This window comes from Sturnira hondurensis, unplaced genomic scaffold (genome assembly GCF_014824575.4).
Source record: "Sturnira hondurensis isolate 20B ecotype Veracruz unplaced genomic scaffold, ASM1482457v3 Scaffold0017082, whole genome shotgun sequence".
NCBI lineage: Eukaryota > Metazoa > Chordata > Mammalia > Chiroptera > Phyllostomidae > Sturnira > Sturnira hondurensis.
Window position 1 is genome coordinate 1,371,234 of NW_028089713.1, and position 20,238 is coordinate 1,391,471.

Genomic DNA, 20,238 nt, shown 5'->3' on the forward strand with positions numbered 1-20,238 from the left:
ACAACAACTCTGAGATTGAGTCCTCTCCATTTTATAGCCGAGGAACTGTTTTGAGAGGTCAAGAAAGTTGCTAAGAGTTAGGATTCCAGGTCCGACTCCAACGCCAGAACAACCTTCCCCCGCAACAGGAGTGTTTCCATTTGTCAGTCCCCAGGACAGAAAGCCGCAGTGCTGATTTAATATTTATCAAGCGTTTGCAGTGTCCCGGGATCTGGCACTTCTATGGGAAACCTGCGGGGGTCCCCCACTTATCCGTCCACGCCACAGGTAAGGTTGAGCCAGCAGCACAGAAGGGGGAGAAGCCCTCACACTTGGCTCAGCAGCCAGAGACCTGATCCCCCGGGAGGCCCCAGGTCACGCATCAATGCTTTCCACGGACCGGGAGATAACGAGGGCAGGCCGCCGAAGATCCCCGCATTGGTAGCAGCGTAAGTAGGCGTCGCGACAAACAGTAACTGATTAGTAGTAGGGCGAAGAGTGGCAACTGGGGGCAAAGCTGCGCCCCCGCCGCGCCCACGCGCGTGACCCTTGCCCGGCGAAGTCAGGGTAGGGGGTAGGCGCGGCTCCCAGTTCTCCTACTGGCGGCGGCTCCTCCTTTCCCGCCCCCAGAAGTGACGCGCCGGCTACGGCGTCCGGGAGGGGCCTCGAGGCCTCAGGGGGGTTCGAGAGGGGCGGCGACCGCTGGGCGATTGGCAGACCGGCGGCGGCCTGGAACGCTTCAGCGCGCGCCCGCGGGTAGCGGCCAGACCACCGCGTGCGGGGGCGGCAGGGCGGGGCGCGAGGAGCCGCGGCCGGGGCGGTGGCGGTGGCCGCGGGAGATGCGGGCGGCTGCGGGCACCCAGCGGGCTGGGGTCGGCCGCCGCCGCCTTCTTCGGCTCCGCCGCGGTTGTCACCGTGGCTGCCGCGCCGTCCCAGAGGTGCCGGCGTGAGGAAGCGGTGGGTGGACAGCAGCATCGTGTTCGCGGCGGAGACCCAGAGGGAGCCCCGCACGCGGCCTCGGTGAGCGGCGCGCCCCGTCGGGGTCTTGCGGCCGCCGCTCCCCGTCCCCTCCGCCCCCAAAGCGGGGAGCGGGAGCCGGCGGCTCGCGGCCCAACAGGAAGCGGGCGCGTGGCGGGGGCCGGGCGGGGGACTGCGGGCGCACTCCCCGGGGACCCACCCCCGGCGCTATCCCGCGGGGAGCCGCCCTGTCCCGCGGCTCCAGCCCGCGCGCGCAGGTGGACTGGGAAGCGCCCGCCCGCCCCCTTCCTTTCGCCCCTTACTAGTTCTAGCAGATCCCTCGGGCGGAAGGTGGCGGTATTTTTGTTTGTTTTTGCTGGGGGTGGGGGCGAAGAAAGCAGCAATTTTGACTCTTTGTGGTGACAGGAAGTTGGAAAATGAAAGTACAGTAACTCAGTGCTTACCAGGGCCGGTGAGGCTGCGGCGCTCTCTCCGAACTTTGATCTCTGCGGCACTCGGTCCCCGCGCTGCTGCTTCTCCTGAAGCTCGCTATTCATCCGGTGTCAAGTTTCATTTCTTTTTCTACTTCTCGGTAGCAAATCTCCCCGTTGACTTTCCGCTTCACGTGTAGCTGGGCCGGTAGCTTCTTCATTCTTAGGAAGATCAATTGGAATCTTTGGGGGTGGAATATTTACTGGCCTTGGCAGGAAATAAGAGGCATTGTTGAAAGTAGCCGTCCAGAGGTATACGCACGTTTGGCGACTTCTCAGCCTATTGCTATTCGAAGTTTAGGGTATTTAAATAAAGATTCGCGTTTTATTCATCAGAACGATTCGCCCATCTCTTAGGTTCGTGGGTCAGATCCTCCGCCCCCCTTTCGTGGTCTTTTACCCACCGCCCAACGGAGGGCAAAACTTGGTCCTTCAAGATTTAGGACGGTCAGTGGTGTTTTTGTTAAAATGGAGTATGATTCAGTCCCTTCCACCATGCTCCCTTTGATTTTATTTGAACATTACAGTTGTGTAAGTGGATTCATTACATTTTAAGGGAAATACTATCTTCCAGTTGTAAAGTAGCAGTATACTTTTAATATTGTCAGTATAGGTTACTATACAGTTAGACACCTGGTTACTTTTTGATGACAGTTATTTTAATGCAAGACTAGTCTTGGTACATTTTATAATTTGGTTTTGTTTCACTTAAGCAGCACACTGAATTTGGAGACTTTTGGAGGGGGGGGGTCTTAGCTACTCTTTCTGAACAACAATTGGCCTATGGGTCACCACAGCAACCAGACTGTGTATTTAAGCATATTTAGGGTGGAAAAGTTTTTGTTTAATAGGGACTTTCTTTACCTAACAACTTGTTTCCAGATGCTCACTCTTTTGGTTTAGCACACAGATTAGTCTGCCATCTTTGAAATGTTCAAGTTGAATCAATTACGTTTTTCACCATTTAACCCCTGAAAAGCCAGTCCTTCATTTGGATCAGCTATTTCCCTCCCTCATTATTTCTACTGAAACAGACAAACATACAAACTTTTACAACTATAATTGTAGGAAACCTGAGATTTCTGTGAGAAGGAAAATGAGGGGTTTCTCTTTTTCGACTAATAGGTAGCAAAGATAAAAGTATTTTTTCTACTGTTTCAACTTTGTAAAATAACAACTGCCTTGAATATTTTCCTTTAGTTCTCTTTTATGACTGAGGAAATCATTGAATTTCATATTAATGGCACACTTTTAGGAACTAGAATGAAGAGTTTCAACTTAACCTTATACCCAGCCGCCCCCAACTTTTCAGTCAAAGAATAACCAGATGTCAAAGTTGCTTGAATAAAATATTTCTTTAAAGTACCCTCTGAAGATGTCCATTGTATGTCTTTGTTATTTTTTTTGCAAACGAAAACTCTCTTCCAGTACTTGAGTCGAAAACCACAATGCCCTTTTCCTCTTACTCTCAACAGTGCTCTCTCCCGCGCACTGGAAAGTGCTGAGGAAGCTTGGCATTTTCCACAGCAGTTAGGTTCTGCCTTAAAGTACCAAACAGCTGGGCACGGGTGCTCTTCAAACAACCAACTTAGCTGTGGAATAAACCCACAGCACCTTGGAAACACCCGTGCTTGTGGGAACCTCCCCTTTGCTCAGGATGAAACTTGGACGCTCGTGGTGGAGCCATGGATGTTAATTTTGTTTTTCTGCATGTGCAGCTTAGCTGGTGTAAACCTGTAGGGCTCAGGCATTCTCTACAGTGACAGGTATTAAGACTAATTTTGGTTTTGGGAATTTTTCCAAAAACATGGAATTATAGGCACCAAATTTGCAGTAGTCTACTTTCTTCCTCCCCCTCCTCATCTTAATCTCCACTCCTCCTCCCATTGTCACCGTAGCCGTCACCGGCCATTCCCCCATTCCCACTCCTACTCCTGTAAGCAATCTTGATGTGAAGATGGTATCTGGGGTTGTGGAGACTGCATTCTTTGGTTAAGCAAAATTTAGTAGGGTGTAGTTTTAACAGGTTTAGACTAACAAGTAATTGTTTACGTGGGAAACACACGTAGTTAAAAAGTAACTTGCTGTGGACAGGCATCAGAAGAAGAAAGCCCTTTCAGCTAAACTCAGGGAAGTGGTGGGGCACCCCGACCCTGTGCCTCAGTGCTTGGTGGATACAGTAGTGTAAACCGGTATTTTTACCTAGATTAAGTGGGGCTTTGGGAGACTGATTTCTAGTGGGCTTGGTTACTTAGGAGCATTAAAGGAGCACAGTTAGTTGTAGGTTGTTATCACTTAGTATCTAATATGTAACACTTCTTTACAGCTGACCGGCCACTGGCCCCGTATGAGGGCTTCGTCTGTCGGGGAAGTGGTTTCCCTCGTGGACGGGGAAGTGGTTTCCCTCGTGGACGGAGTGTGTGACCTGTTACAAAAGAAAGTTGGAGTCACGGCCTCAGCCTCTCCGTGAACTCTGTAACTGGGAGACCTCTCCCCCTGTCTGTTCTTTGTTGCATTTTCTCATTTCTACTCTCGGACGACAGTAACTCTGCATAATGAGCTTCGGAGTGATAACTCTGAGGGCTATTTATTGGAGGACATCCTGAGTGTCTTGGTGAAGTTACAGAAGCCCAGATATTAGACACTTTTCCACTGCGGTTCCTCAGCAGCGCCCTTTGTGGAGGCATATGTAGGGGACTAAGGATCCCATCCTGTCTGAGTTACACTGTGTTAGAGTTGAGTGTCACAACCCTAACTTTTATAATATTTGTAGTGTTAACTTGTTTTTAACATCTTTATTGAGATATAATTCACATACCATAAAATTCACCTACTTGAAATGTAAAATTAAATGGCATTAGTATATTCACAGAGTTGTGCCATGACCGCCACAGTCTGAGTTTAGAAAGTGTAAACCACCCCACGAGCAGTCACTCCCCTGTGTCCTTCCCACCCACCTCCATCCCTTCGCCCCACCAGTCTCCTCTCTGTGTCCAATTGATGTGCCTCTTCAGGACATTTTATATAAGTGGGATCATACAAAATTTGTCCTTTTGTGTCTGGCTTCCTTCACTTGACATAATGTTTCCAAGGTCCACCCGGGTTATAGACTCTATCATTACTTCATTCCCTTTTCTGTCTGGGTGATCTGCTCTTGGGTGGTACTGTCCTACGTTTTGCTTGTCCATTATCAGTGGCTGGACATTCCAGTGGTTTCTGCTTTTTTTGCATACTATGTGTAATGCTGCTGTGAAGATTGCTGTACAGATGTCTGTGCAGATGCATGTTTTCATTTGGGGGGGTATGGAGCTAGGAGTGGAATTGACGGGCCACACGGTAACTATATTTAGTCTTCGAGAAACTGTCAAAGTGTTTTCCAGGTGGTTGTACCGCTTTGCCTTCCCACCTGTGGTGTCAGCGTTTCACTTTCTCCACATCCTGGCTAACACTTGATGCTGTTTGTCTTTTTAATTGCAGCTGTCCAGTAGGTGTGGAGGGGTATCTGAGCTGGCTTATTTCCATTTCTGTAATAACTAACCATGGCGAGTGCCTTTTCATGTGCTTATTGGCAGTTTATTTTTGGAGAAATGTCTTTTTGAATTCTTCACCTATTTTCTGTTTTTTTTGTATTGTAAGAGTTTTTAAATAATTTTGTGATACAGGTTCCTATAATTTGAAAATATTTTTTCCCATTCTGCAGATTGTCTTCCCACTTGATGGTATTGTTGGCAGCACAGAAGTTCTGAATTTTTGGTATAATTTAGTTCGCCTGTCTTTGTAGTTTAATGGATTGATTTAATTGTTTTCAAGTGCTATCCTGATCCACTATTTCTAGGTTTAAAAAAAAGGAAGTTTTTGCTTTCATGTGGGTATAGTTTAGAAATGGGCTTCTTAGCATGTGCTTATATGTATTTGGCCAGAATTTCTGCTCTAAAGTTCTTCCTATTAAACAAGATGTTTTGAAGTTTTATGAGAAAAATAACTGTGTGAACATTTCCTTGTTGCTCCATTGCCTTAGCCAGTGAAATGGTTATCACCTGGGATGATTTTTGTTCCCTGGGGGTGGCGGGGGAAGCTTATTTGAAAAGAGTTTATATATTTATTTTTAGAGAGAGGGGAAGGGAGGGAGAAAGAGGGAGAGAAATACTGATTTGAGAAACATCAACCCATTGCTACTTACATGAACCCCAACCAGGGACCAAACCCACAGCCTAGGCATGTGCCTTAACTGGGATTCGAACTGGTGACCTTTCACTTTGCAGGATGACGCCCAACCTACTGAGCCACACTGGCCAGGGCATCTAGATATTTTTTATTGTCACAGTTGGGCAGGAGGTGTTTAGTGAGCAGAGGACAGTGGTGCCACAGGACAGCTTCCAGGAACAAAGAATGATCTGGCCCCAAATATCAGTCGTTGAGAAACTCTGGCTGAAATAGGGAGATCCTAACACTTGAGATATTGAAGGATGTTTCAGGTCGAGTCTTGGTAATTAAGTAAAGATTGCTAATCAGATGAAAGGTGGATTGATGCAGAGGGAGTCCCTGTGGACAGAACAGTGACAGAACTTGTAAATTAAATCAGGGACATTTTGCTGAACTCCCAGGGCTGCCAGTTTACATGTAAGTTGTATTTATGGTAATGGAAACTATTTGAAGGAGAAATACCAGCAGAGCAAAAGTAGATTACTCCCTGTAACCCCCAGGGCCACACAGACACGGACGTGCACGTCCTGGCGGATAGGTCAGCTGGGTTGACCAAGCTGGACGCTGCACTGCTGGTCTCCTCAGAGAACACGGCAGTGGGTTTGTAAGGGAGATTCAGTAACAGCGGTGCTCTAGTGACTGGCAGTCATCGGACTGCTGCTGTGATTTGTGGAACTAGCGTTATCATCTAGCAAGACTTTTCTTAAGTAGTGTGGCATCTTGAGAGTTTGGACTCGATTCTGCTGCCTGGGTTTTAAATCTCAGCTCCCTTGTTTAATTTACTAAGGTAAATTAAGGAATTTACCTTAGACAAATTAATTCTTTTATCAACTGGTTATTTTCATATAGAAAAGGAGGCTGCAATAGTATCTGTAGTGGAGATGAAAAGGATATGTGCGGAGCACTTCAGACAGTGCCTGGCAGAGTGTTCTGGAAGTGCCAGCTGCAACATTATTGTCTCTCTCCTCTGTGTGCCTCTTCAGCTCAGGGCTATGGACAGTGCTGTCACCCTGTGGCAGTTCCTCCTGCAGCTCCTCCAGGAGCCTCAGAACAAGCACATGATCTGCTGGACTTCTGACAATGGGGAGTTCAAGCTTTTGCAGGCGGAAGAGGTGGCCCGGCTCTGGGGGATACGGAAGAACAAGCCTCATATGAACTACGACAAACTCAGCCGAGCCCTCAGATACTATTATGTGAAGGTAATACACCTCCACCTCGGAACAAGAAGTGTTCCTTCTCTTCTGTGGAGTATCCTGGTGTTTTAAATTTTTAGTTGAGGTACAATTGAAATACAACATTACACTAGCTTTGGGTATAAGACATAATGATTCGATATTTGTGATTCGACATTGCAAAATCGTCACTGTCCTGGTTTATTTTAGACCCAGTTTATTTTATAACTGAAGCAATTTTGGAATTTGGGGAGACGGAAATGTTCCAGTTGTGTTCCTGCGGATCTCAGTGCCCCACTCCCATCACACGTGTTTTATTCTGGGTTGCAGTTGCCAAGGAGGAAGTCAGTGTCAGGTTGGAGTAAGGGCAAGGCGGTTAGAGACTTTTGAGGGTAACTGTTCTTGTGTATGTCCCGATTTACTTTATAAATTGTCATTTATTGTGTTTTAGCTTTTCTTAATTTTTACTCTTTAGTTTAATCCAGAATACACAGATTAGTACCTTACAGCATACCTGTTAATATAGAGAATTGATTTTTTAGTTGACAACAGTTTTAAGTGCTGTATTATTTTGAATACACTCTGAGTGCTGAGGTAAGATAAATGGCTCAAACGGATGGAATTGGACTGAGAAGCTGGGATCTTAATTGCTTTCATCTTTAAGTGGTTGATATTTATCAGCTGTGCTGCATGGAGACAGGAGGTAAGCAACAACTGGATTTTTTTTTAATTAAAAAAATTTAAAAAATCCTCACCTGAGGATATGTTCACTAACTTTGGAGAGAGAGGGAAGGGGGCGGGGGAGAGAAAGAAACACCAAATCGGCTGCCTCCCATGGGCGCCCCAACCAGGAATCGAACCTGCAGCCTTTTGGTGCACAGGATGGTGCTCCAACCAACTGAGCCACTTGGCCAGGGCAACAACTGGAATTTTTGAAGCAACCTTAGTAGAAGTAAAGTTTTAAATTCTTTTTTTTGCTTACTCATCATGCATATGGCTTGTACTTTTGGACTTGTTTTAGATTTCAGGTCAGTGAATTTTGACTTAGTGCAGATACTGCTTGAAAGTGTTAAGCAATTAAAATCTTTCAGCTTTTATTAACATGTTTATTTAGTTGTTAATAAGACATTTAAATGTTCTTAACTTATGTTCCACAGTAGTAGAAACTATGTTAAGTATAGCTAGATAATTTAGGTGATTTTAGATAATTTTGAAGCTTGTAAGTAAGCTGATTGTCAGATAGAGAACATTATCAGGTCAGCTTTTTGGTGACCTATGGGAGGTAAGGTTGTAAGAATGCTTATTTTATTTATCCACAGAATATCATTAAAAAAGTGAACGGCCAGAAGTTTGTGTACAAGTTCGTCTCTTACCCAGAGATTCTGAGCATGGACCCCATGAAGGTGGGCAGGATGGAAGGGGACTGTGAAGGCTTCAGCTTCAGTGAGGTTGGCATCAGTCCCAGAGCAGCGGAGACCGGAGGGCGAGACAAGCCGCCACAGCCAGGGGCCAAGGCCTCCAGCCGCAATGACTACATTCACTCCGGCTTGTACTCTTCATTTACTCTCAACTCTCTGAACGCCTCCAAGAGGAAGCCTCTCAAGTCCATGAAGATCGAGAATCCAGCTGAGAAACTGGTAGAGAGAAAATCTCAGGAGTCAGCACCATCTGTCATTAAATTTGTAACAACCCCTTCCAAAAAGCCGCTGGTCGAACCTGTTATTGCCACCATCTCAACCAACTCAAGTATTTCTCCATCTTCGGAAGAAACGATCCAAGCGTTGGAGACTTTGGCTTCCCCCAAACTGCCTGCCTTGGAAGCGCCAACCTCTGCCTCCAGCGTAGGTCCTGCTTTTCTCACCACACCTGTTTCCTCCATGTCCCCTCCCTTTCAGCCTCCCAGAACACCTTCGCCACCACCAAGTTCCAACCCAGACGTCGACACAGACATTGATTCTGTGGCTTCGCAGCCGATAGAACTGCCGGAGCACTTGTCCCTGGAGCCTAAAGACCAGGACTTAGCATTGCCAGAAAAGGACAAAACAAATAACTCATCAAGATCCAAGAAGCCCAAAGGGCTGGAGCTGGCCCCCATCCTCGTGATCACGGGCAGCGACCCGAGCCCGCTGGGCGTCCTGAGCCCGTCTCTCCCCACAGCTTCCCTCACGCCAGCACTCTTCGCACAGGTAGCTCTTTGTCTTAGTGCCACGTCGTTTGCATTTACTCACTTTTAAAAACGAATCCAGATTTATAACCTCAAGTGTTTGTTCCGCTACTTAGGTTTGTCTCAGAAAGGTCTATATGTGACCCTGTGGAAGTAACCCAATTCCTCACCCCATTACAGTCTCTAAAACGGAAGGTTTGCAGCACCATGTTAAAAATTCATTGTTTTACAAGTAAAAACATATTATGGTTTTCCAGTTCCTTCTAAAGAAAGTTAGGTCTCTCCCTGTATTTTTGTTTGTTTGGGGTTTGGGGGGGGCGGTGGTTGCTCTGATACAACTGGTTCTATCTTATTAAAACAAACAAACAGTGATAATCTCAAATTAGAAAACAGTTGATCCTGAGAACCTTAAGAAAAAGAAATGGTTGATGTTGAATAGCAAGTTTCTACAGTTACCTTAGAAATTTCATACCTTGCTTAAATATAGCATTTAAATAGATGGATTACTTACAGATCTTCTCATTATTAAGAAAACCACATATTTCAAACTCAGTTACCCATTTTTTAAAAATATTTTCTTGATTATGCTATTACAGTTGTCCCATTTCCCCTCCTTCACTCCCCTCCACCCAGCATACCCCTCCCACCCACATTCCCCCACTTTAGTTCATGTCCATGTCAGTTACCCATTATTTTTCCATACATTAATTCAGACTGGTTTTTCTATTTGAGAAAGACCCTACAAAAGAAAAGCTAGAAAATATTTTGACCTTTATCTTTCTTAAGCTGTGCAAATACTTTCTGAGTTTTTCCTGATGATACAGTTTCAGACTTGGAGAGGTTTCGAGTGGAGAGTGGATGGGATTTTGTGTGGGGGGCTGTTTCTGCATCATTCCAAGGGTAAAACCTAACCCTGATGTGTCGTTTAGGGGCTGTTTTTGCTTTGTGTGTTGCAGACGCCCATCCTACTGACCCCGAGCCCCTTGCTCTCCAGCATCCACTTCTGGAGCACCCTCAGCCCTGTCGCTCCCCTCAGCCCAGCCCGACTGCAAGGTGCTAACACGCTTTTCCAGGTAAATGAAAGAAAGGGCTGTCTCTTTTAGGGACCGTGGTGAATAGAGCAAGACGCAAAAAGGCTGTATCCCCCCTTCGGTTTAAGCATTATAAAACTTCTGTTTAATAGAGATTCTTCAGTCTCATTTTTGAATTTCTAAGTGTTAATTTCCTAGCCAGTAAACAGCTCAGATAAAACCATTACGTACATTTGAGGTAAGGAGTGGTTCCAGGCTGTAGCAGGCTTAGAGCCCGCCCAGTATTTCTTGTCATTTTAAACTGTAGAAGTCCTCTTTCATTGGGAAAAAGTTGTACATATGTATATACATTCATACAAGCACACATGTACATAGTGTTGGGGGTGGAACTCCTGACCATAGGTTTCCTCTTTTGACAGTGTTTAAAAACAAATAGAGAAGGCTCTTGAGAATAGTTTATCAAATACTCTTGCTTCCCCCTCAGAATTTCTATTTATCAGCATTTTAAATATGTATTTTAAAAATGAATATTATCTCTTAACCAAGATCTTAGGAAAAAGTCTTAGAGATTTTTAACTATTATTTTGCCCCCAAACATCTAGACTTTATAACTTGTAGGCTTTCTTACGATTGATTCATTCACTCATCCAGGGGTAACACCCTGGAAGATTTTTTTTTTTAAAGAGAGGAAGAGAAACATCAATATGTGGTTGCCTCTCACGTGTCCCCGACTGGGGACCTGGCCTGCAACCCAGGCATGTGCCCTGACTGGGGATCGAACCGGTGACTGCCCACTTCACAGGCCCGTGCTCAATCCACTGAGCTACACCAGCCAGAGCCCCTGGAAGATTTTCTTACATTTTTGTAATTTAACTTTTCATTTTTTTCTTTTGGAAATGAAATGTTAAAGAAAAAGAAGAAAACTAAAAATCCTTCTACTTCTGCATTTTTTGACAAAAAGTTCTAAATTATTGAACAGAAAGTGTTGGGACTTTTTCTTATTTCCTCCTCTGGCGCTCACACATGGATAATTGAGTTGCAGTGTGAACCTGGGGCCTCAGCCACATTGTGGCACCCAGGCAGCCTCAGCCGGGAGCCTCCCGGTGGGAGTGTCTCAGGGTGGGTGGTGGGGCCCCTCGAGGGGGTGAGCATCCTGTAACTGTTTGCACCAGTTATAAATAGAGCTCATAGGTGGGAATCTCTTTCTACACCTCTTTTTGACAGTTTGTGATATGCTTTATAACTGAATATGCTTGGTGGTGCATGTTGTCAAATACTGAACTTTTTAAAACCTTCCTTTGAAGTTCAGTGTAATCCTGTGCACCTGCCTTGGGGTGTGAGGAGAGGCGTGCATTTGTGCTTCCCAGTCCATCAGGCAGGCCGGAGAGCGTTAACATTTAACATTCTTTCTTTACAGCTTTTGCTGTAACATTGTATTCTTTCATGATAAACAGTTACTGGTTTGTCCAATGAGCCACTGCCAGCGGCTTTTGTGTTCTGCCCCAGGAAGCAAGGAGGGACAGAAAGGGAACGTTAATATTGAGTATAAGATGATAATGTGTTCTGTTTTTCTTTCTCAGTTTCCTTCTGTTATGAACAGTCACGGGCCTTTCACTCTGTCTGGCCTGGATGGACCTTCTACCCCTGGCCCATTTTCCCCAGATCCTCAGAAAACATAACCTGCGCACTTGCAGAATGAGAGAACCAAGGACGAAAGACATGGACACTCGGCATGGTTAGGTTTGGAGTGAGCAGTCGGTAGTCCCGCAGTGCTGATGACAGACTCGTGTGACCTTTGCCATTCCCATTGAAATGCCTTTTTAGGGTCCCCTTCCAGTAAGACTCATGTTGGACTGTGTTTAAAAAATGCCTTAATTGGAGTCCAAACTCCACTTCCCTCTTTTTCTCTCTTTTCTTTTCCCAAAAAATATTTTGAGCTTTGTATTAAAGACATTTTTGGTGGGGTTTAGCAGCTAGCTATGCTTTGTAAGAGCAAGTAAGATCAAAGTTCCTCCTTCTGCCTTACTGGGACCCTTTGGCCAAAAAAAAAAAATAGACACTTGAGTATATTATTTAAAGAAATACTGGTTAAATGAAATCAGCCATATCTCTAAGACTAAGTGTGCACCGTTGAATGACTAAAAGTGAGCTCTGCATAAGAAATAGGGGAGGAAGAATCATTTCTGCTCACACAAAGGTAGAACAGAGCAGTACTCTTGGGGCGATGCTGTTTTGCTGTGCGCTCTAACATATGTGAAGCGACTCCACATTAATCTTTCCGGTTAAGGGTTGTGAGAGGTCATGATAGTTTTAAAGATGTCATCAGGAAGATGAAAAGCGATGTGAGGCTTCCAAATCTGTAGTGAGGAAAAGATATGCTTACTTCCCTGAAACTTTCTTTTTAGATTAGGGAGGAGCAGAGTTCATTTGGAAACCCTCATACATAGGCATTAGATTGCTCATATTAGTAGAGAAAAATTTAGGCCTTTGTCTCTACATTACCCAATTTATAAAAGATTACCTTATGGTAACTAATGCCAGGTGCAGACAGCTTTGTCGATCCTGCCAAATTGAATTGATACCAGCATCTCAGTGGAATCTTGAAAGTCCAGTATTCAATATTATATGCAGCTCCTACCCCCACCACCACTGTCCATTAAACTACTTTTACAACCCTGGAGATAGTTCATGTAATTTAGCCACATGAACTAAATGAACGAGGGAGCAACGACGAGGGCTCTCGTGACACCGAGAGGAATCGGCATCTTCCAGATGTGTCGTACTGTGAATGAGGTTAGGTGCAGGGTGGAGACGCTCCAGGGCACGACTGCCCTGCTGGTCTGGTGACAGCAGTGGGGCAGGGTTCAGGGAGCCGCCTCTGACTCTGGAGTGGGGGAGACCCGTGCTGCCTCGTCTGTGGTCCTCAGCTGACAGGTCTGCTCCAGAGACGGGCAGCAGTCGTGTGGAAAGGCGGTCGTGTTTCGTGGTGATGCGGGACAGACTCCCTGGGCTTCTCCCCGTGCCGGATCTTCTAGCATGCAGGCCCGTTTGAAACCAGGCCTCTCCACAGCACTTGGGAATAGTTTTATCAATATTAGGTTGATTAACATTTTGTACATTAAATAAGTAAGTGTTAATGGATTGACTTAACTAGATATTTAACATTTTGAAAGCACAAAAAATATTTTTATCTTTTGGTATTAAAGGAGAAAAGCCATTGGTCTGGTTTCCCAGATGTTGTCTTTAATATCTAACTGCCTCAGCACAGGGATGCCTAGGAAGTGAGGACACTGTTGAAAGTGAGTCACAGTGGCTTCTCAGGAACAAGTTTCAGGAATCCTCTGTCCGTAAGTCTGTCCTGGAAGCCTCTGAGAGGCGTGGGCCACAGGAGGCTGATGATCACCTGCTTTCTCTTCGAAATCAGTTAGTCTGGGGAAGCGTGTGTGTGCACGTGTGTGTGTCTTTTTAAATGGAAGTTTACAACCTTAGCTCAAGTGTATGAGGCAGGCCGTTCTATGTGTAAACTACCTCCTTCCTGGAACCGTATCAGTTTTATGTATTTTGAACATCCAGAGTTCTTAGAACCCAGAGGTGACATACCACTTAACATCAGTATTCACTGGAGAGACATACTTGGTAGCTATAGCTGGGGCCATCACTGGTCGCCTGGCCAGGATGAATGCTGGTGGGCAAAAGTGGCCTAAGGTAACACAGAGGAGCAGGTGGAGTGAGTTTTCAAGACATCTGCTGTGATTATCTCAGCTTTCCATCTGCACTGGTCCAGATCTACTCAGTTGTACGCTGGGAAATGTTTCACTGCCAGGCCCTCGGAAGGGAAAGAGAGCCCTACATTGTAGCATTTGCTGATTTCCAAGGTGCGAATTACTCCCCATCTGGCCAAAGCTGCCACCTTGGCACCCTGAGGGGATGAGTACAGCCGCGTGCTCAGCCAGCAGACACTGCATTTGCTCCACTCCAGGGTGGGTTTTCACATAATTTCTAAAGCACTTTTTGTTCAATGCTGACTTTTAACAATACAGAATTAAAGTCACGTGTCTGACCTCAGTGGTCTTTTTTCCGTGGTCTGTCGCAGTGCTTTTGTGACATCAGACTCTTCATGGCACATTTTGTGTGTTCAAACAAAGATGGAAACAGCCGCTGATTTTTAAAAATTTGTATGTAATGGAAGAATCCAGAAGCCCTGAAAAGGTCAGTCTTACACTTCTTGGAGTTAAAATATAGGCTTAATTTTTCTACATCTTATGGTTAAAAGATAGGTGTGACTTTTTTGTCTTCAAGTTTTGACGGCCCATGAGCCTATATAGTAAAAGGGTACTGGATTTTTTAAATTTAAGATGAAAGAATTCCTTGAAGACTTTACATACTATTTTTAAAGGTCAAAAAAGGCCACAAAGACTTGTTGGATCTGTTTACCTGGCACAGTTTCTCGTTTTCTCCATGCCAGGAGTCCCTTAGGCTGAGAAGGGAGAGCCAGTCAGAGGCTTGTTCGGGAGCTGTGACCGCAGGCTGTTGGCAGCACCGCCGCTGCACCGCCGCCTCCGGCCCTGCGAGGTGTCCAGTCTCAGGGCGTTGTTTCACCCCGGTCACAGTCTGTGTTATGATTCCAGTTCTAGAAGGCAGTTTCCTGTGTTTCCAGTGGATTTAAGCACATCAGAGACCCTCACTGGCACTTGAGAAAAGCAGCTTTTTTCTCCACCCTTTTTGCACATGTGCCTTGATCAGTATGAGCTTTTGAACACGGATTCCCTAGTGCAAATTGACATGTATATATGTTGTATACTGCTCTTCTAAAGTAATATGTACATTACAGGACATACACAAAAACAGGGATAGAATGGCTTGAAAAGTAAGTGTCGAGTAGAAGTTCTGATGTTTCTTCCTGCATCCAGCAGACTGGCTGGCCACCGCGTTCTGTAACAACACTGACTCAGGATGTTGTCTGACCTGCGTGAAAAGACATGGATGCTTTTGCCGTGAGGTATGACGAAATCCTGCTGTATTTGATCTGATTGCCATGTAAAATCTCTAGTAGAGATTTGGGATTTTTCAGGGGGAAACTCATACTAATTCTTTTTCTTAAGTCACCGAGCAGCCCGTTGCCAAGTGCTTTCCCAGGCCTCGTGCGCACTGCTTTGGGCAACCTGTTGTGTCCTTTCTCTTCATATCAGGTTTGACTCTGACGCACTTTTATTTTACTAGCCTGCTTACAAACTTCTTTTGGTCTTACTAGTGTTCCATTTTACTAATAAATTCAGAATTATTACAAATTGCTTTATGTTAAAATACATAATAACCTCCGTTTGACTGCTGTATTAGTTTTTTTTTTTTAACATTTCAGCATCTGGAGATGAAATACTTTCTGTGACAGGTCCGCTCTGTGTACCGCTTCACTCACCATGTGAATCTTACTTATCCATGCTGGGAATCTAGAACCATCTGAGGGGCCGTTCTCAGGTGTGTGGACAAAGTGTGGGGGCAAATGCAGGTCTCCGAGCAGAACCCTGGAGCTCTGAGGAATCACCGCCCCAACGGGAAAGTGAGAAAGACTCATGATGTTACAGGGTGTTACCTGAGCTGTGACAGAATAGATTATTTCTGAAAAGGAATGGAGAAGTTAATTGTTTAATCTGCAGTAGTGAAGTGGAGGAAAACCATAGGTGCATTTCTTCAGCAGGCGCCCTGACCAGAGAATGGCTGCTGTGGAAAGTGTTTCGTTAATTACTGTCTTGGTTTTGGGTCAGCAAGTAAATGTTTTCTTACCGTTTTCAGTGCTGCTGGCATAGCCTGAAACCAGGTGCTCTGTTACTGCTCTTAGGTCATCAGAATTCTGCTTACTGAAGACAGTGTTTTGATCTTCAGATCTAGAAATCTTGTGGGTGGTAGTGTATTAAGCAAGAAAAGAAGGCTGTTTGATTTCATTTCTCATACTTGATGGAACCTGTTAGTATAAAAGTCATGTTTTGACCTGTGAACAGAGCAGATCTGAAGGGTGAGTGTTGATGTAGGATAAATGTTCCATTCAAAGCTGCCAGTTTCTTCAAGCTGCTTTTCTGAAGAAAAAAAAAAAGCAATAGGTTGACAGCCAGCCAGAAAATAGCAATTTCTAGGGCGCTGTCGTTCCCACCGGGCCGTTGTGGGAGGTGGGGATCCAGAGTGGTTCGGGGGGAGGGGGAGGCCGGCTTTAGCTTTCTGTAGAAACCAGGAGGTTCAGGCTGTTGTTACCATCATTTGAAATGAAACCTTGAACCAGAAAATGTATGAGGGATACAATCAAACATTGTAAATCTCTTGAACTCTCTAATCTTTTGAGTATAATATACATCAGGAAGTTTTGCAAGGTTTAAAATTTTAGTTTTAAATACCTAATTAGGAGACTAGAGCATTTCTTTCCAAGTATTTTGATTTATTGGCTGAGTACATGTATGTGTTTATATACTGATGTATTGACTGAGTGTGTGTGTGTATGTATAAAATAAATCTGTTTTTCAGAGGGAACATACTATTTATCCTCTAGGATGGCTCCTAGGCTATTTTATACTAAAACTTAAAAAAATGGGCGCACTTTGCAATTGCCACTTTTTAAAAATTAATGCCTTGCACATTTCAGTTTTTTTAAATGCATAAAATCACAGGCCTTAAAGACAGTTGCTTGCCAGCCTTTTAGTAACTTGGCGCCATGTGTGGTGGCCGCTGCACGGGTCATCTTCAGCTCCTCAGTTCATGTCTTCTGGGGCCAATGAGGATGTCCCTTCTTAAAGTTTCTGCGTTTACTTTTGCTTTTGTGTAGAACCCTTATTACGCTGGGTTCTCAGTTTCTCAGAGGAGAGGTTTATGTGAGAAGTAGTGTTTCTGAAATACTGATTCAACCATGGACTGATATAATAGTGAAGGGATTCTGGCCTAGTTATCCTCTTGAACTGACATAAATAATCAGCAGAAACCTCAGAGCCTCTTGGGCCGAATACTCTGTACTTTGTCTTGCTTTCCATCTCATCAGGGCCCATTCTGGGTCTTGTCCCTTCTAAGGATTCTGAGCCATGCTAGGACAGGCCTGGGATCTTCTGGACATGGGTGGGGGTGGCGGTGCCCTGTGGCTGGGCCAGAGTTCTCGCCATAGAAGACATTCAAGTACACCTAGAGTTCAGGGGCAAGAGTACCATCCATCTAAATCTGTCAGTTTAAATCACTTGGCACTTTGGGGGACACCATTATTAGCACTGTTTTATTTTTAATAACTGGAAGCACTTAATGTTTATTTTGTTAGTTTACTTTCAGCTTATGGAGATAGAGGGTCAGGGAAGTAAGGTTTATTTCTCACTTGTGTTTTCTGGAACTTAAGACTGTTTGAAGAGGAGATAAGTGAGTTACCTGAGCAGCCTTCCTTCTGGCTCTGTAAGGTGTGCCCTTTTGACGAGGATGTTTTAGAATAATGAACAAGCTTTAATATTCCGCTTTGTAGAAATGCATGACCTTTAATGGTCTACAAGTGATGTATTGTAGCCAACTTTGTAAACTGTTCAATTTAAAGTTTCTTTTCTGTTTAATCATTGTTGTTTATGTCTGATATGTAGGGGCACAGTTCCTTTTAAGACATTTCATATTTTTTTGTTGGGGCAGTAGTACCAGTGGCCTTTGCATGTACATAACAGTCATTGCTTATGTGATAACATAGCATGTCTGATGAACTTCCCTGCTCAGCGTCAATGTAATTAAGATGCGTATAAGTAAAGATAGAAATCAGTACAATTAATTTTTGATTACTTAAGGCCTGTTTATTCAGTTTGGCTGTTCAGGCTTCTCTAACTACAGTCCTGTTTCTTCGCTTTTGCCTTCTGGCAGTTTAATTAATCTTTGTGGGAGGAGAAATCACATGTAAAACTCAGTCCAGTCATTTTGCTACTGGTTAGCTTTGGTTTGAGGCAATAAAATTTTTGACTAAAATTAGCTTTTTAAAATTATGCCCTTTATTTACCAAATAATCAAGTTGGCTAAAAGTAAAAAGTCTATAACGAACAATTTTTTATGAGTCGTACTGGACCTTCAGGTATGGACATTATTTGAAAATTAAAAGCTGTCTTTAAATACTAGACTTGTTGTCTTGCCCACCCGAACTGTAACTTGGAGGGAAGGTCTGCGTGGGGCCACGGGCACAGGAGAGGTGCCCCTTTTAGGTCGGTGTTCTCAGCGTTGGGCCGCGTGGCGGCAGGAACTTGCCAGGGCGCTTTCCTTAAACCTACATCTTTCTGCTGGGAAGACAGTTCATTTTTTATTTCCCTTCTTGTGTATTTTATTGAAATCTGTCTCATAATACCCATTACCCGTCACTTTTGTATGAACAGAATGCTTATATATAAAATGAAAGTGCTTACCTACCCAAAGGAAAGAACAACTGTTAAAGTTACTGTTAAAGTAACTTGTCTTCATTTCATTGTAATTTACATCAGGGAGACTTTCAAAGGTTTAAAATCACTTCTTTTCTTTTTTCCAAAACAGCAATTAAAAAGATGGTAACTGCTAACATGTATTAAAATTGCATTAATTTTGTTGTAACTGAGAGAGACTGCCCATCTCTCTGGCCAGGCAGTCTGGCCTAACCGGCCTGCGGGGAAACAAAGCGGGGTTGTTTCGGGGTTGACGAGGGTGACTGTGGCCAGGGTCCTGAGTCCTGTTGATTTGCGACAAGAAACTTCACACCAGGTTTAGGTGTGTGAAGGGGCTGGTGCACCAGCACTGTGAGGGCTTTATAATGTGCTGCTTTTCAAAGACAAAAAGTGTTCCTTCTGACATGGTAACGGTTGCTCTGAATAACTAACCAGGTGATCTTTCTTTTTTTTCTATTGCTTTGAATTTTATGCAAAGATTTTTTAAAATTCTGAAATGGTGATATGCATCTTATTAGAAAGATGATACATTAAGAAATATTTTATGTAAGAACTGATGGGAATTTGCTTTGTATAGTGGCTAGCCAGTTTAAGAAAGCATTGTAGAAAATTTATTAAAGTCCAAAATTATATAGATATGTTAATAGATGTATGTGCAACTAGATATGGACAATTGTATTTTTTTAAATAAATATTTTTAACAAAATGACTTTCTGAATGGATTATTCATTTCCTGCCTCTCACATCTTTTGGGGTGGTCTCTGTGTGCAGTATCATCTGTGTGAATGTGGGTAAAGAAGGAGTTCCGTTTCCCAGTGGTGATCAGTGAGTCAGACCACCTAGGGAGTCATCGTAGAAATGGGAAGATTGAGCCCTGATGTTCCTCAGCACCTAGAGGTTTGAAACAAGGATAGAATCCAGCAGAGAAAATGAGAGAAGCCAGAGAAGCACCAGACGTTCAGGGGAGAATGTGGGTTCCTGAAGGGCATGGGAAGAGCTTCTCGGGAGAAAGTAATCAGTGCTGCCACCAGGTCCCCCAAGGACTAAATATCCCCACTGGCTGTGGCAACATGGAGGAGGACCTTGACTGGAGAGGGGGTTCTGTCCACAGCGATGTGTTCACCATGCGTGGAAATCATGAAGCCCACTCTGAGGTTCCAGCAACCTCCTGGCACTGACGCTTCCCACCTTATCTCTCATTACACTCCGTCCTCTCATTTGGACGGTGTTGGGGAAAGGTTATTTCAAAGGAAGTCACCTTCATGGACTCCTGATTAAAGGGCACATTCCAGTAAGTGCTGTGCTTTGCAGAGAGAACCCACGTGAAGTCTCGTAAGTGTTAATGATTGTCTCCTACCTGGTTACGACAACCCTGGAAAGTTACCCAATAAAACACAGAAGTGGTTGTAAAACAGGTGTTACGCCTCTCACCAGGGGGTGTGTCAACAGTCAGAAAGCTTAGAAAATGCTGCATAAATAGGGCTTTTTTAACCGAAGGACTTCTTAGAACTTTTAGTATCCTAATATGCTTTTTGGATCGCAAGGTGACACCCCACGCCCCAAACTTACTCGGCCTCATGTAACCGCCGACATAGGTCAGGTATGTTGGGAGCAGCAGTTCAGGAGGACCGGCAGGCCTCCTAAGCCGTCACCTAGCTGCGCTGCACACTGCTCAGTGACCTGCATCTGAAGCGACATTTCTCCAGGGCCAGTCGGCTGCTGTCCCCCATTTACTCACGTACTGCTGATCTTGTCATTTTTACCTGGAGACAGGAAACAGACCTCTCCGTTGTGATTCTGCCACCTCTTAACCCTACATCCGCCCCTGAACCCACGTCT

The 20,238-nt window shown here is 44.6% G+C and overlaps 1 protein-coding gene across 4 annotated transcripts; it reads left to right on the forward strand.

Annotated features, from left to right (window-relative positions):
- The first annotated feature begins 916 nt into the window (after positions 1-916).
- Positions 917-18,021, forward strand: ELK4 (ETS transcription factor ELK4). Of its 4 annotated transcripts, XM_037067219.1 has the most exons (7): positions 927-999; positions 2,903-3,193; positions 4,905-4,969; positions 6,614-6,829; positions 8,122-8,988; positions 9,923-10,039; positions 11,578-18,021. In XM_037067219.1, exons 3-7 carry the CDS (start codon positions 4,967-4,969, stop codon positions 11,674-11,676), a joined length of 1,302 nt encoding a protein of 433 aa, XP_036923114.1. In that variant the 5' UTR covers positions 927-999; positions 2,903-3,193; positions 4,905-4,966; the 3' UTR covers positions 11,677-18,021. The 4 variants fall into 4 exon arrangements, with proteins under 4 accessions (XP_036923117.1, XP_036923116.1, XP_036923114.1 ...); XM_037067221.1 differs by lacking the exon at positions 2,903-3,193 and having other exon boundaries at positions 920-999; XM_037067223.1 differs by lacking the exon at positions 4,905-4,969.
- The last annotated feature ends 2,217 nt before the right edge of the window (positions 18,022-20,238 follow it).

What these genes read in the sequence shown, in the direction of transcription:
- ELK4 (XM_037067221.1), top strand. An exon ending in TCAGATACTATTATGTGAAG is followed by an intron (nt 6,830 to 8,121) that starts GTAATACACCTC and finishes ATTTATCCACAG; the next exon opens with AATATCATTAAAAAAGTGAA. An exon ending in GTGCTAACACGCTTTTCCAG is followed by an intron (nt 10,040 to 11,577) that starts GTAAATGAAAGA and finishes TTTCTTTCTCAG; the next exon opens with TTTCCTTCTGTTATGAACAG.